Source organism: Anomalospiza imberbis, chromosome 3 (assembly GCF_031753505.1).
Source record: "Anomalospiza imberbis isolate Cuckoo-Finch-1a 21T00152 chromosome 3, ASM3175350v1, whole genome shotgun sequence".
Lineage (NCBI taxonomy): Eukaryota > Metazoa > Chordata > Aves > Passeriformes > Viduidae > Anomalospiza > Anomalospiza imberbis.
This window is the reverse complement of record NC_089683.1, coordinates 46,390,797-46,407,547: the sequence shown is the minus strand read 5'-3', so window position 1 is coordinate 46,407,547 and position 16,751 is coordinate 46,390,797. Positions and strand designations below refer to the sequence as shown.

At 35.6% G+C, this 16,751-nt stretch overlaps 1 protein-coding gene across 2 annotated transcripts in view; it reads left to right on the top strand.

The window, feature by feature from the left end:
* CDK19 (cyclin dependent kinase 19) overlaps window positions 1-16,751 on the top strand; it is a 121,020-nt gene that overhangs the window by 34,744 nt on the left and 69,525 nt on the right. For both annotated transcript variants that reach the window (XM_068184254.1, XM_068184252.1), the window contains exon 3: window positions 11,373-11,483. In XM_068184254.1, the coding sequence (XP_068040355.1) occupies window positions 11,373-11,483 (111 nt within the window). The remainder of the gene's footprint in view (window positions 1-11,372; window positions 11,484-16,751) is intronic.

Sequence of the window (16,751 nt, the reverse complement as noted above, 5' to 3'; positions counted from 1 at the left end):
GAAGGAAGATGCACATAAATGAATGCTGTCATTTTTGCTGGGGTTAGAAAAATGTTATTTGCTACTGCTAATTGTATACTTAATGAGATACTAGAAGAGTGCCTTTGCAGGTCTTAAGAGACTTCCAATTACTGCTTTCTGCATAACATCTGGGGCAGTGTCTGCGGTTAGTTCTCAGGAAAAAAGCCTAATGTGAGTGTTCGTAGTATATTGTTTTCAGGGCCACATGGCTTTTGCTGCCTTGGGCAAAAAGTCAGTTCACTCCCCATTTGCTTGCTGTCAAAGTCTGTTTAGAGATGAATTATATTCATTGGAAGATAAATGCATAGTGCCACATGCTTAACCTCTTGTGTTGGTAAATATTAACCAGTTACTAATTTCTTCATCTGATAACAACCTATTGTTGTTTCCAAAGCTTTCTTACAAAATTGATGTTGTTCCAATTTCTTATAGGTTGTTGTAAGAGCATATTTACCATACCTTGTTGATATTTTTATTTCTTTGCTTACCAAATTTTGTAACTTGCTTTAATTCACCTTTTGAGCCTTCCCAACCTGTATTGATCCTTATTGAAGGAAATGTGATTTTGCTGCATTCATTGTGTCATTAAAGGATTTTTTTATGTTTAATAGAAAAAGGAGGAAATAGCAGGCTATAGATTACAAACTGACTTTATTTATCCAGTTGCAGTCTGATCCTGAGAGTATGAGAAGAATCTTGTGGTAGGCGTTTAATGACTTGGGAGACTGCCAGTGAACATTTTGTTTTAGCTTGCTTCACACATCAGATTTGTCTAATGTGTGGCTGAAGATTGCAGAAGATTTGGGTAAAAAGTAGGAACCTATGAGCAAAAGCAGAACAAATTTAACAGGTAATTGTGTTAATAAAATCTAAGAATGTTCTAGTGTTGTGCTTCCAGAGTGAAATGCTGTAAATAACTGTCAACAGACTAATTATAGAAATAATTCTTGAGTAAAAACTCTGAAAGAGTAATATTTCTAAATTAATCTTATTTGGAAACAATATGTAAGAAACCTGATCTGTGTGCACAACTTTTGCTATTTTAACAAACCCAAGTTAATAAAAGGAAGTTAAAACCCCAAAATAATGCACTTACCTTCTGCTGTCTGCAGGCACATTTCTCATTTGGACAGTAGTATTAGACTCAATTTACACTTGCAACTACAGGCTTGTGTATTAGCTTGTTTAAGTAGAGGTAAGACATCTAAGACATTAAAGCATATCAGTTGAAGTACATCAAGTTTAATGGATGCTGTCATTCAGAACTAAAGCGGTTTTAACTTGATTCCCATAAGGAACAGAGGTTTAATATGCTTAATATGTTTTGAATTCATACCTCTGATTTGATTTAATTTAATTTTCTATTTTAAAAAGACCGTAAGTATAAATTATGTATCTAAATGCCTGTATCCCAGTCTCAAGTAAGTCGAATGAAGCATATGAGCATAACCATTGAAGCATAACCATTAGGGTTGTGTTTGGTTGGTTAGTTGACTGGGTTTTTTCCCCTCTTTATTTCTTTTTTCTTTTCCCACATTAACTATAAAAAAGTAGTATTTTCTTTTAGTCCTTAAATGCTAAAATACATACACGTTGTCACATAATAGTGTCATGGAAAACTTAATGGGATTTACAAGATTGTGTTATTCCTCCATGAAGAATCTGCTATTTCTGCGACTCACCATCATGGAAATGGTGTATAACAGAATTGTATCCCAGCTGGAGGTTGCTGTTTTGTTGGTGGATCAACCTTCCTGTTTGGTCCAGACTGGGGCATAGGCACTTAATTTAGTTTCTTCTGAATATCTCGGAGCATGGATGTTATTCTGGCTTTAGGCAGACAGGTGTCCTGATTCTGGCCATGACAGGGTTAATTTTTGCACAAGGACCACCTCATGCCATTTTCCAGGATGGGGGGAAGGGTTCCCTTTTGGGTCTGTGTTGTCAGACCCCCTGTGATGTGGTGGTGAGCATTTGCATATGAATCATTCACCTCTCTTGCACACAATTTTGTTATTAATATTGTTGCTGTTTCCAGTAAATTGTTCTTGTCTCAAGCCTGAACTTTGCTTTTTGCACCTTCAATTCTCTCCAGCCCTCCAGAGGGGCTGGGGAAGAGGGAGGAGTGAGCAACACACACATAGTTTGGAGTGGTTTTGGTGGGAACACTAAACTGGAGAATACCATTCCTAAACCATGACACAGGACAGCTGATACCTGATCTGGCATACAGCCCCTGGATACAAAATTAAGCTAAGTTAGTTATTTTTTTCCAACCATTTTTGAATTACAAAAAGTGTTAGTACTTCGTATTATCAGAAGAGTGCCTTCTTTAAATGCTATTGAACATGCTAAATTATTGTTAGACTGTTGTCTCATTATAACTGTTGATTTATATTCCTGTATATTTCTGTATTGGAGAAGTAATTGTCTGCAAGTTGAGAACGTGGATGTGAGAGTATTGAATAGCAGCACACCTGACCTTGAATAATACACCAAGTCCTTTTACAAAGCAAGGGTAGATTTAAATTCTAAAGTTGGATTTGTAACTTGCAGCATGCACACTTGAGAAGCTGCATTTTTTGGCCCTTTCCTGGGAAGGGGCTGGGATGCTTTCCTTCAGGCTGTAGAGAGTCACCTCTTTTACCTGGAATACTGTCCTGAGGTGCTCAAGCTGTGTCTCTCCAGGCACTGAGCCCCTTGTGATCAGCAGGTCAGAGCAGTGCAGGGGACTGAAGCCACGTTTGCCACTTGCTCTGGTTGTTGGAGAGGAGATGCTGGCAGTCTCACAACCAATTGATTATGGAGCCAAATCTGTTATGCATCATCTGAGAGAGCCCCTTACACATTGAATTTTGCAGGTGGTTTTGGCAGAGACTTTGGATCTTGGGTATGGGTGTTGGATCAGCTCAGCATTGTCACACTTTATGCACTCTGGTCTAGCAAATGTGGGAAATTTTCATACGGTAGGATAGAGGACTTCAGGATACAGAATTGCACTTTTTTCCTGAGCCCAAAAAACGCATTCACCAAGTTGGGAGGCTGGTTGTTGTCACTGTTCAGATACAAGAAAAGAAGTTGTTAGGTGGAAGTTTTTTCAAGATCTGTTTTTTGTATTGGTAACTTCAAATAACTTGTTTCACAATTTGTGTTTATACTGTATAAAACGTGGAAAACAGTAAATAATCACAAAAATGAAAAAATTGCTTTAATAATAGAAGGATTAATCAAAGAGTCAGTTAAGTAGAAGAGATAAGTAAACTTTAGGGGGGAAATGGACTGTAAAAGCATTATCTTTGCAGGATAGTACTGCAATCCCTGCCCAATATTTTGTACAGGTTAAAAATTTATTACCTTTTGAGAGATACATCGCTATGGTGCCATAATTAATTGAGGTTGGAAAAACATGCTTTTTGGCTGTTCTTTGCTAAAGCATTGTTTGTCTTACTCTGGTTCATACACCATTTATCTTTCTGAAGTCTTCTTGAGAGGAAAATCTTTGAGAAATGAATGATCAGCATTGATGTCTACTCATCCTATTTGCCCTTCTACAAGAATTTTAGAGCACCTCAGTTGCCATCACTGTTTATTCACTATGAGATACAGTGCTAGAGCAAGGTGATAACTGGTTGTCAGGAATTCAGAAAAGTGTGGAAATGTTAGAATAAGACCTGCAGAGTTTAAAACTCCAGAGTGAATGTGTGGGTTTGAGAATGATGTGATGCTACTTGTGATGTGTTGCATTCCCTCTCTCCCATTTTAACATTTTAATATAGCTTTAGGATTAAGAGTCTTTGTTAGTTTGATAGGAAAGTTATTTATCCTTTCAGTAACAGAAGAAATTTCTAGTCAACCTAGAAGCAAATTCAGGGTATCTTAAAATCTCCAGAAAGGACAAACAGTCCTTATTACTTTTTCAGCAAGTTACTTTCAGTTTAGTTGTTGGTGTTATCTGAGTGGTTGGATGTTCTTTAGGCCAAATAAGGAGAAAAATCTCTATAGAGAGAGACAGAGCTTTAACTTATCTATACCTTTCAGTTGAGAGGAAAATGGTTATTGCTAATCTGTGCCAGACTGACCAAAATTAAATACACACCTACTTTTAAAAGAAGAGGGTGTAGAATTCAATTGTCCTAAAGGAAATGAAATTTCCTTTACCTCTTCCTTTAGGAAGATCTGCAAATTCAATAAAAATTCAGATTTATTTTGTAGAAAAAATATGAAAATAAATTATATATTTGATATGTGCACTGGAGCAAAGCTGATATTGTGTGTTCTTAATGTCAACATTTCCTTATATAGTTATATTAAAAATTGAGAAATTTCTTGTTTTGAAAGTAATTTTACAGTCATTCTTTGTCTCTATTATTAAGAAGTCTGTGCTCTGGTATATGATATTGGTAAGTAATGGAAAGAATTTTAATACTTGTAATTCTGCTCATGTGCTTTGAGATAAATGGCAAAGATAATTTTTTTTTTTTTTGCTAGAGACCTTAAGAATTAAAAGTGCAGTTATCCTAGTTTCTATTTCTTTAGCTGAGTTAGAATGTAATACTTATAAGATGTCTTTTGCCAAGCTTTTGTTTCAGAATAATAATGCTATTTAGCAATGCCAGACCATTTTCAGCTCCTGAAATGAAAATATTTATAGAATAAATACTTTCTTAATCCTTCTCATAGGAGGAGGGTGGGGCACATTTTTGCCTTCCTCCTGTCCTGACATTTGGCAATTTACTGGTTAGATTCTGTTTGTTACCTTCTTTTTCTTTTTTTTTTTTAACATACTTGATATTCTCTCCTGGTACTCTGAAGCCCTCACAGCTTGGGGACTGTATGCTTTGAAGAGATGCAAGTGTGAAAAAAAGAAAGGTTGAAGAATGTGTAAAGCATACTTAGAGGGATCTTTGAATTAAGAAGGACTGCTTGGGTTCAAACTGGTTAAAATCAGAAGCATGTATCGGAAGAATTAGAGGGAAGAAGAGAGTCTGCATGAACTCTTATTTAGAGTCTGTTTTGAATTATTTTAGCTTGTTAATTTTAATTTGCAGTGTGCCTTGGAGTAAACTCAGGCAGCACTTCTAGCAGTTTGTGTAAGAATGGCAGTTGTTAATTTTTGGCATTTTACTCTACCTCCCCTACTTGGTTTTGCATGCCAAAGGCAGTCCAAGGACAGGCCTTACCAGACCAGAGTATGATGAATATGTCCTTTCTAAAGCAGAGCTTAAGCTGATGCTTAAACTTTTACCTTTCTTTTTAGATTATTTGCATATTTTTTTTGTGTGTGTGTATATATCTGTATTTCTCCATGTCCATTTTTATGTGGCCTGCATATTTCTGAGACCTCTTATATAAGTGTCAGCCATGGACAACTTAAAGCTGGAAACAAACCCTCCATACCTGCTCAGTTTGAAGGCATTACTATAAAGTCTTTTGGTACTTCAGTTATGCAGTAACTCTGTAATTGTAATTTCTCCAAGTAGAAATGGGAATCCAAACTGGAAAATCCCTAACTTCCGAATCAACTGCATCACTAGAAAAAGCTGAATTTTGAGTAGTTTTCTAATGTAATACCCTGTTTGAGTTTGAATTCTCTTCTCTTTTCTTGATAACTTCTCCTCTTAACTTGATAACTTAAAGATCTGTAGCACAGTTAGCAAAGGATTGTTCTTACATGTTAAATAAAAGAAATAGCTGCCTGTTTCTTATTGTGGTTTTTTTGTTTTGTTTTTGGGGGATTTTTTGTGGGTGTTTTTTGGGTTTTTTTTTTGTGTTTTGTTTTGGGTTTTTTTTTTGAGAGAGAGAGGTCCATATATACCTCCCTGAGGGAAAAACTGCAGCATGAGCTTGATATGATAATAGGCAGCAGAGGCTCTATGGAAAGGATAATGTTAATAACACGGAGGAGAGGATATAGTATTGATTAATAGCATCGAAACCAGTTGGAATTTTAAAAGACCTGAAGAAGAAGAAAAATTATGATCTTTATGTTCCTTTGAAAAGCCCAGTTTCAATTTAAAAAAAACTTCAGTGACCGTAGAGGCTTCAAATAGATTCATCACAGAAGAGGCAGCTTTAAAATTCTGTAATGTGCAATTGATTTTATGAGCAATCAGCCTCATGCTTTGGCCTTTCCTGTGATTTCTTGCGATCCACATTTCTGCCTGTTAGAGGTTTTTGTTCTAACCTTGAAAATGGTTCAATGCAGTACAGCGTGCATTTCCATCAAAGCAACTACCAGTGCTGTTCCAGATCAGTTGAAGTACATAGATCAAAAGACTGTAGTAAACTATGTGAAACGTGGGTACACCTCTTAGATGAGATTGTCCCCTGGATAAATTTTTGAAGGTGTTTTTGTGTTTTGTCATCACTGATGCAGAAATACAGGTTTGCTGCAAGATTTACTTGTGTCAGTCATGAGAGCACTGGTTTGTCTTCCTGTTTTCTCTTAATTTTTCTTAGCTTTCCTTCACAGCAAGATGGAAGTGTCTGTCCTCACCCTGCTTTTTTATGTGGTAGCTAGAACGCATTATTCATCCAGTGAAATAAAAGTATTTCTGGGCAAGATTTATTTCCTTGAGGAGTATACTGTTTGACCTGTGTTTAAATGTGCTAAGTGCCCTCATAATTGATCACGCTGTTTATATTGGTAACACTGCAACTCTTCTCCCATTTTTCTCCCAAAGAGATAGAAGTTGTCTATCTCTTTAGGAGAAAAAAGGGAGAATTTTACCTATGTCAAAAGATCAAGAGACTTCCTAGTTGCTTGTCTACTTCTTGTAAAAGGAACTTGCATTATATGGTGATAGATGATTTGCAGGCTCAGTTCAAGCGTTTAAACCAAATTGCTGTAGGGCTTGCTGTCAATCATCTTTTCCATTTCCATCTGCTGGAGATGATCAGTAAATCATCACTAAACCTATTTTTCATGAAGGCTTTTACAAGAGCACGTACTGCATAGGCATCTGTCTAGGGAATCTAACAGTGACTTCTGTCAAATTTATCAACTAAATTTCTTGTCCAATGTTGATAAAGAAGCAAATGAAATACACTGTTTTCCCTGCTATTGAGAAGCTATTCCTGAACCTTCCTGTTCATGAGATGCTAACTTGCAGGGCGATTTTATCTCTTATTAGCTGCCTATCTGTTCTGCAGCCATGCTTATCATCTAGTGTAATGATTTCTTTCATCATTGATGCTCATATCTTTGTGTTTTAGTGGGTATCCATCTTATTTCTTTCAATATTTGATCAGCTACAGTAATTGAGAAAGTTGCAGTAATTGAGAATTCCCTGTTGAGAGGTGCATTGTTCTGCTCCTTTGGTCACCCTTTGCCTCTTTCCAGTAGAGTTCATCTTTTGTGTGGGTGTGGAGGGGGAGGTGTTTGAGCAAAGAAAACTGCCTATAGTATTTTTAAAAAAATCACAGAAGCCTTTTATGTATTTATATAAATAGATTCCATCCTCTCTTGTAAGGACCTCAACTAGGATATCTAATATCACGTTTACCATCTCAATTTTCTTCTTTGTTTTATGACAATTCAGTTCTACCATTTGTCACTTGCACCTGATGACTTTTCAGCCTATAGTAGAAATTCTTGGTTAGTTTTTAAGTGCATGAATGCGGATTTTGTGCTGTTGATTTAATCTTGTTTCTGTTACTCTTTGTTTACTCAGTCACAGAATAAAGTAGCATAAAAGATGACGCATTATCAAATTCCTTTTCTTCCTTGGAAATGCTGCCTTTATTTATTCAGATAATTTCATTCACACTCGTGATGTTGATACTGATATGGGTTTTATTAATAAACACAATACTTGTTCTTTGGTAACTCTTCAAATAGTTAATACATAGAGCTACTCTACCTTGAAATGTGTCCCATTGTCAGCTACCCCTTTAGGGTATTTTCTTTTCTCACCTTGGATGTATTCCAGTTGTCATCTTTTCCATCTGATGAAGTACTTAGAGCTATTATAACATTGAAATTTGAACACAGATCTTTTGCTTGAGTAGAAAATCAATTATCAGAAGTCAGGATAGTTTTTTTCAGACATTTTTCTTTATGTGCATTGCTTCAAAATTGTTTTTTGGCATGCTTTGGATTCATAAGTCTCCAAATGTCTCCTTTGTGTCCCTTTTTTGAATGTATGTGATGTATTTGCTAATCATCTGATACCACCTCTGAGTTTTGCTTGTATATGATTTGTGCTAGTTTTTACTTCCTTAAGCATGAGGCATTTCTTTTATCTGTGTGTTCGTTAATTCCATGTCAGTATCATAACTATTATTAAAACCTGAGGTAAAACATTACAGATTTTTTTTCTTTGTTTTATGATATCCCACTTTTACTTGCTTAATCTTGTATACTCTCTTGTGCTCCTTCTCTGGCTAGACAACCTTTACTCTTTACTTGGATTTTCTATGCAAAGTCTACCTCAGCATGACTACTGACATTTTACATTTCCAAGGCTTCAGGCTTTTATGCCAATACTGTTGCCAACTTAACTTTTTTTCAGGCTTCAGAGACTTTCACATCATGACCTTCACCTTCCCCTGCTATAAGAGACATTCACTTATGAGGGAAATTCACAGTGTGCATCATAAAGAACTTATGATTCGTCAAACGGTTGAAGAAATTACTAGCAATTCTGCATGTAGTAGATATCCATCTGGGAATCCTGGAAGCTGTTCCATGCTGTTTGGGCTATCCAAAAGCATCATTTTAAACTTCAAGCTGTGGCATCAGCTAAGAATGGTGATAAACAAAAATGCTTGTACAATTCTCTTGTTAATACTTTTAATAATAATCATCCAAATCTATTTAGATGAAAGCCATTGTAGAGGACAGTCAAAGTTGCACAGATGTTGATAATTCACTATGAAGTCCTTCTCAATGCCTTTCTGTCTAAGCTGCCTTGTGTGCTGCTACAAGAAGGGAATGTATCGTAAAAGAGACACAGGTTTCTGTTAGCATTTTATCTCAAGTTGGGTATGATGGAACTTAAATTTTAGTGGAACATTTGGTTAAAGTACTATTCAAATATGATGCTGTGTTTATTTACTTATAAATTATAGTAGTTGCAGATCCTTTTTATGTTCAGGTTGCTATCTTGTAATAGAAGATGTTGTCAAGTACACTGGAATCTTTCAATTATTAGGACAATATATTAATTTCTTCCTTCTAACTTCAGACTTAAATCAACCAAGTCTTCAAACTGATTTACTTCTGCAGAAGACCTAGGAAAATAATACTGGTATTAAGTTTCATTTATCTATTCTGTTTGTTTAAAGTCTGTACAGCAATTTGCTGCAGGAAAATTGTAGATAATGATTTACCACATCCCTGACGTTGTCCATGTGGTTGTAGGTAGGGATGAAATGTGCATTTGTCAAAGGTGTTTATGGTGATGCATGGACATAACAATCATACTAAAGGTGCATCACTTACCTGTTAGATGCATGTGGCATATGTAGGAGGTAAATACTGACAAAATTCTAGTCAAACATTGAAGTTGTTAGGGTAGGTGGTTGATTCAATCGTGATGCAAATAGCTTCACTATGTCACCCTAATTTTCACATTGTTGGCTTCCACCTGTCTGCTGTAATATAAACTTCACTTTCTGAAGTTCCTAATTTCTTTTTGTCTCAGCCTTAGATTGATATTTGTCTTCGAAACACTTGTTTCAAACTTGCTGTCTTTTGATTTCCACAGCTGCGTATTTGGTTCTGCCCAATATTCCTTTCTGATCGCATCTTTCCAGTGCCTTTAAAATGACTTCCCTTATCTCCACTCTTTGTGTACCTAACAGTTACGTCTCTTCAGTCCCTGTGGTCACCCTCTCTCCTGCAGTAGCATGTTTCTAGATGAGATGGTTTTTAACATAAATCTGACCAACAGTTTGTGTTTGTGGCTCACGCTCATCCCTTGCACCTTACATTAGAATTTTGACCTCCTGTAGTTGGTGTGGAGCACCACTGCAAGTCCAGCATAGCTAGAATAGAGCTCTCATTCTTGATGTGGTGTGTTGAACTCCTAGGACTAACATTTCCTTGGTCTCTCTCGTGTTGCTGAAGCATTGGCTGCTGTGGCATGCAGCCTTGACAGCCAGAATGTAACAAAGAACAAGTCTCACAAGGAGCTGCTGAGGGAACTGGGGTTGTTTGGCATGCAGAAAAGGAGGCTCAGGGTTAGGGAAAGACAGAAGAATAAGAAAGCACTTCCTGCATGGTAAAAAAAAAAAGGTATCTAAATTATTTCATTTATTGGAAAACTGGAATACATTTAGCAGCTATATTTCTTAGATTTCTTGTCTTGACAGATATCTGTATAGTCAAAAGATACCACAATTTAAAATCAGTATTTTATTTCTCCTAAAATAAACATCTTGAGTCTTTTTCTGTAGGGTGAAAAAATGGAAGACTCATTTCTCCCAAATGTGTCTTGGAACATACTCAATTTACAATTTTGCCATTATAAATTGATTCTTGGCAATGTATATACTAGTGTTGCAGATGTAAGCAATTTCCAGATAAGACAGAAATGATCAATCATTCTGGTGACTACAGTGTGGAGGAGGGGGGGAGAAAGTGATTCCATGGAAATTATGTTTTTGGGAGTACCGTTTCACAGCTCCTCCTGAACCTGGTTTAATCTGGCAGAAGGATGACTTCAGCAGCAGTGCCTGCTTTAATATCCTGTCTAATTGGTGATGGAACCTCGTTTTCTTTCTGGCAAGCAATAAATAAAAATGGGATGATTTCTAGATTACACAATAGTAGTTGAAACAATCAGAAGGAAACCCATTTTGGTAGACTTTTCTTTGGAAACAATCTGTTTTCTGAGAGCAACAGCCTGTGAACTTTAGGGCAAGTGAGGTAAGGATCCAAAGCAAAATAAAATTATTGATAAATAATTATGTGGTGATCAAGAACTGTGTTGTCCAGACAAAGAACTGGACCAGCGGCACAAGTTTTATTCTGGCATCCTCAAATCCTGATGTTCACCTTTGATAAGAAAACAATTACACTTGTGTGTAATAACTTTTTTAAAGGAAGATACTGATAGCAAGCAGGATGAATAGGTGGGATGGGCAGCTCTGTGCTGAGTGTGGGACAGAGAAAGGTAGGTAGTGATGGGCAGCTATACTGTTAGAGCAGCAGCCCATGCCACGAAGGCTGTGTACATCCTGATTTTGATGTTTGGAAGATAATGCGCTGAATCAGTGGTGTCTTTTCTTCTAGGGCCTGTGTTAGGACTACTTGTTTGCTATTTGACCTGTTTGGTGGTTTTGTTGCTATGTTTGCTTTTCTTAGCAAGCACAGAAGTAACAAGAGCTTCTCTGTTTCTCTGCAGCTTTTACGAGAGTTGAAGCACCCAAATGTGATTGCATTGCAGAAGGTTTTCCTTTCTCACAGTGACAGAAAGGTTTGGCTGCTGTTTGATTATGCTGAGCATGATTTGTGGGTAAGTACAGATTTCCCTGAGTATTTGAGATTGTGCAATAAGAGTTTGATCAAACTTGTGTGTGTGAAGTACCTTCCTATAGGCAGAGATGCATTAGTTAATTTCTTACTCTGTAATTAAGGGTCTAACTGATAATCCTGTTACTTTTACACTTTAAAGCCTGCCAAAGACTACATAGAAATTTTGAGTCAGATTGGGTTTTGAAGGGAAAAGGATTTTTCTGCAAGCTTTAATTGGAGTTAAAGAAAGCATTCCTAAATTGAGAGCTTCTAAAACTGTGTTTGGAAATGTATTTAATACTTTTTTTTCTGCCATTTTGCACATAGACACACAAGAAAAAAAGGAGAGGGGCTGCTTTGATGAGTCCTCTCACTAAGAGTAACTGCAAGCGACTAACATTCAATCATCTGTATTTTAAGCAGAGAATTTTTGACATTATGAGTGGAAATAAAATAACAAGTAAGCTAATTGGGCCTACTGATGGACACTCATTACATGGAAGATGAATAGAGATTTATATGTCTGTTTTTACGTTTCTAGCAAAATATGATCGGATTTGGTTTAGTCTGTTGTAGAGGTGGACATCAGTGACATTGTGACTTGAACTCAAAAATATTCAAGTTTCACATCTGTTGATAAGATGTGAGTTACTTGAACCTGGATTTGTGTTTAAACCTGAAAGATATCAAACATGAAGTGTAACCAATATGTTTATGATTCCTTTGAAAATACTGGCAGGGAGGGGAAGTGGTAATATAAATTCCAGTATTACTTTTGAAGGCTTCAGTAATACAGATGTTGCTATTACAAATGTTAGTGACAAATTGCTCCATTTCTTCATACTTGGCTCTTGAGCTTGTAAATGACCCAAAATTTTAATTGGTCAGAAAGTAAACTTAGCCCATTCAAAAAGATACTTCTGTCTCAGAACATGCAAAATCACGGTAATTTGTTCCCATTCAAAAGCTTGAAAGATATTTCATTTATTTCTCCTATGGGCTAGCAGGTTTGTATTTTGCAAGTTTTCTTCATCAAAGTTCAGTGGATATTGAGAGTTTGTGTATTTCACATAACTGGTGGTACTGATGATTAAGAGAAGTGCATCAGCTAAATCTCTGTATGACAGACTTTATTTGTGCATTAAATGAGTTTACTCATTTTATGGAACAGTCATAACAAACACATTTTGCTGCTACATTTATTACCATGTGTTTTAAACACCTTTTTTCCTAACCCTTTCCATTCGCGTGTGGTTTTTACATTGCATAGTGATTTTTCACATGATTTAACAGCTTTAGAAGAAGAATCACTGCAGTTTGATGTTCTTGCCACTCCTCCCATATGGCTGAGTAACGGATATAATCTTAGTGAAGTTAATTGTTTTCTGTTATTTAAGACTGAAACGTTTGTTACAATGAGGTTCTTGATATGAACTGGTCTCCCACTTCCTAACTCTTTTGTTTTTATTTTTTTCTATGGGACATGCTACACAAGTCATTTCTCCTTTCCTGTGTAATTGCCCACGTTTCCTCGCTTCTTAAGCCTTTGCCAGGAATTTTTTCCTCCCTTGTATAAAGTTGGCCGTGTTCAAGGCACTCTTGGTTCTGGCTTAACCTCGGTCCTCATTTCCTTTACTGTCAGCACTTCCCAAGCATCGCTCTTAATTCCCCTTTTGTCTGTTTTGCTCACTCCCAACTTTGTGTCTTTTTCCACGCTGCCTCCTACACATGGAACAGCCTCCCAATTAACGTACGTAAAGATCCTTCACTATCCTCCTTCAAAAAACTCCTGAAAATCCACTTATTTTGTAACGCATTTCAGTAATACCAACCACTTGTCATTCTGTCTGTGTTGTGTTGTGTTTTGCATTTCCTGTGCTTTACAGTTCGTGCCCTTTCTACTCTTTGGGGTAGAAATTTTAGTAGGGGTTTAGCACTTTTTTTTTTGCTTAGCACCATGTGCTTTGCCAGCACTACATAAAGACAAAATAAGTCTATTTATCATGGATATATCAGTTTATAAAGATTTAAGTTTTAGAATTGAAGGTGTGCTGTCACTAGAGACATGTAGATTTCCAGAGAGTAATGTTTTCAAATGTAAGTAGCTTAGAGTTACTTACCAAAATCAATAAGTATGGAAATTGTATTCAAAGCTGCACAGCTTTTAGTAACTCCTATTGGTTTCAGTGAGAAGAATAAATGCTCATCACATTCAATCATTAGATTAATTAAAATAATTATATTTTTCAGCTTCTGTACTGTAAACATTTGGCAAGAGATAAATAAACTATATTAGATGCTATGCTATTCTGTTAATTTTCTAAAATTGAAAAAAAAGTCCTGTTCTAAAGGGTTGGTGCTAATTAAACTTATTAAAAAGTTCTTCTATGGTGAGCAAGAACTTTTTTTTTTTTTTTTTTTTTACTTCTCATTTAATTCCCAAGAATTACAGGAGAAACTGCTCAGATCTGAATTTTTATGTTTAGATAGCACATACTTAATAATGTTCTGCAGCTTTGGCCAATACTATTACCAAGGAATGTAGAAGCTTTGCTGATTTGAACAGCTTTAGGCGTGTATTAGTGAACACCCGTTCTGCTGTCCTTGACAACCAAGATAGTCATCAGTTTTAATAACTAAGCCTATCAAAGATACTTTCTTTTCTTATCTGTCAAGATACATTATACAAAACAGTGCAAAACCATGAGATTACCATGGAGAATATCTAAGAATACAAGAATTCTTTTGACAAATTGATTTATAACTAGTTTCCTTTGATTACCAGAATTCTTAGTGTAATACACAGTGTTATGATTTTTCTTGGCTCTTTGTCTCTGCCAAAGAGAACTGGTAAAGTTCTCAGGCTGCAGGATGTTAACTTTTTATTTTTAAAGGTCAAAAATTTGTTTCAAATGTCAGAGTTCCTGCTGTCTTATCAGCAAAAGAATAACTTCTTTTTTTATTTAACTTTCATGGATGTTCTTTATAACCCTAGTCTTATACTTCTAGACAGTATACTGCTGTCAAGAACTTCCTGCATAAAACTAGTGCATTTAAAAACATCATTCAAATTTATATCAAATGCTTTAAATGCACGATGATTACTAAAATGGACTTTAAGAAAAGTCCAGAAAAGTGAGATCTGTCCTGGAGGTGAATTTTTTTTTGTCAATCTTGTTATTTTTTTAACCACTGTAGAGGTTACAATATTTAGAACTTTTCTTTTGCTCCCTTTTACAGCAGATTTCTGATATTGAAAGTATTTTCTCAAGCTCACCTTTTTAGTACCACAGATAAACACATTTGATGACTTCAATTTCATAGTCTCTATATATTAAGCAGGATTTTTGATTTTAACCAACATTTTTGTATTATAACTTTTTAAAAACTTTTTGTATTGATAGATTATCTATATACCTTTACTAGTTATGGTTCAGAGTTAATTCCCAGCCTCATTTAGTATGTCTGTATAGCATCAAATTTTTAAGATCCCCTTTTGGATATATATAAGATCCCCTTATGGGTATATATGTTGTAACTTAAATAAAATCTTCTGGATGGGTTTGAGCTCATTCTGGAAAAGGGTGACATTTTTATCATAGTAAAAATGTGTTAAATGTGTTTTATAGCAATAAAAGCCACTGCTGTATAAGTAAGTATATAAGTAAGTACATAAATAATTAACTATGATTTGGTAATATTGAATGTGATGATAGATTCACTATCCCAAACCAGTTAAACCATGATCTGTGAATTACTTCGATTTGGTTGAATGTTTCTCTCTTATTATTAGATTCCAGTGATCTCTAACAACTAAATCCTTAGCAACAAATATTACTGAGAAACGTGGAGTAAAATTAATCTTGGAATTATTGTTGATAATAATAAAAATATATGGGCAGACTGGCTTTGTTTTATTACTTGTTATGTATATGTTCTGCTTTTAAAAAATGTAGGGTAGAGATTATTAGCACAGTCATGAGTGCCTAAAAATAATAATCAAATAATGGAAAGGAGAAACTATTCTTCCTACGTGTGAATTTCATAGCACTCCTTGATGCTCTCAGTCTGCAAATAACTATACTTAATTTCAGCTAACAACGTTGTGAATAATCTTTTGTGATAAATGAAACTGGGAGAGTGTTGCATACTGATGTGCACAATAAACCTGTACATTTGTTTAATCACATGAATATTGTCTAATAGCTGAGTTTTAACATATTCCTTAAATATGGTATAATCAATTATGATTCTTTCTTCAGCAGGCTTCAGTTTAGCTCTTAATCATAAATATAATTCAGATGCTGGTTGATGACAAATATCTTTATATACTTAAAAATACTTTTCTCAGTGTAACAGGTTTTTTTTTTAATTACATTTTCTAAGTCATGTCTACACTTTTGGTGTAATGCAGGTGATTGTCAGGTGGTTTTTCATGCAGTCTTCTCTTATATACATATGTACCAATATAGGCTGGAAGAAGAACATAAGGTTTGTCGAGACACAAGGCAATGGGCTGGCATAGGTCTTTATGTCATGACTGATTCCTTCTAAGTGGAATGGATGGGGTTTTTTGACCATCAAAGTGATGGTTGAATTTCTTGCAGAGGGCAGTGCCATTCCTTGTCCATAGCTGTTTGTCATAGTCTCAAAACATACACTTGCTTTTTCTGCCAGACTTGTATGAATTTGAGGGTAGTTTATATGGACTCATTTTCTGCACCACAAAGCATAAGAAGTGGAGGAAACAACAGGTAGGAGCAGGCCTCAAAACAAAGGCAAGGTTCAAAAGCATAAATGTGTGAAAAGCTAAAGTGAACGGAGTGGTGTATTCCACTTTTATGTGTACTGAAAGGGTATCTGAATTCTGATGATTTTTATTAACATTGTATGGAGTTATTTTGCAATATTTAGGGCTGAAAGATACTAAAAGACCCAGAAAGATGCAGGCAAAACCTAGAAAAATTATAAGGGATCTGTTTGTGGGGATGTGTTATATGGGATGTGTTTGATCTGTGTTTCAAAGCTTAGATATTTAAAGCAAGTTGGCATTAGCAAATGTTGATGTATAAAAGTTCCTTTCCTTTTACTAAAAATGTTCACCTCTTCTCACTTGAGTAGGGTCTTTCATTAGGCAGTTTGGTTAATGACATTTTAAAGAAGATACTGATGATGGCCATGCACTGGCACCATTTAGAGGGAACAAGGATTCTTCTTTCCCCTTCTCCTTTGAAGGACAGTTTATGTTAATTGCTCTAATGTTTCCAAA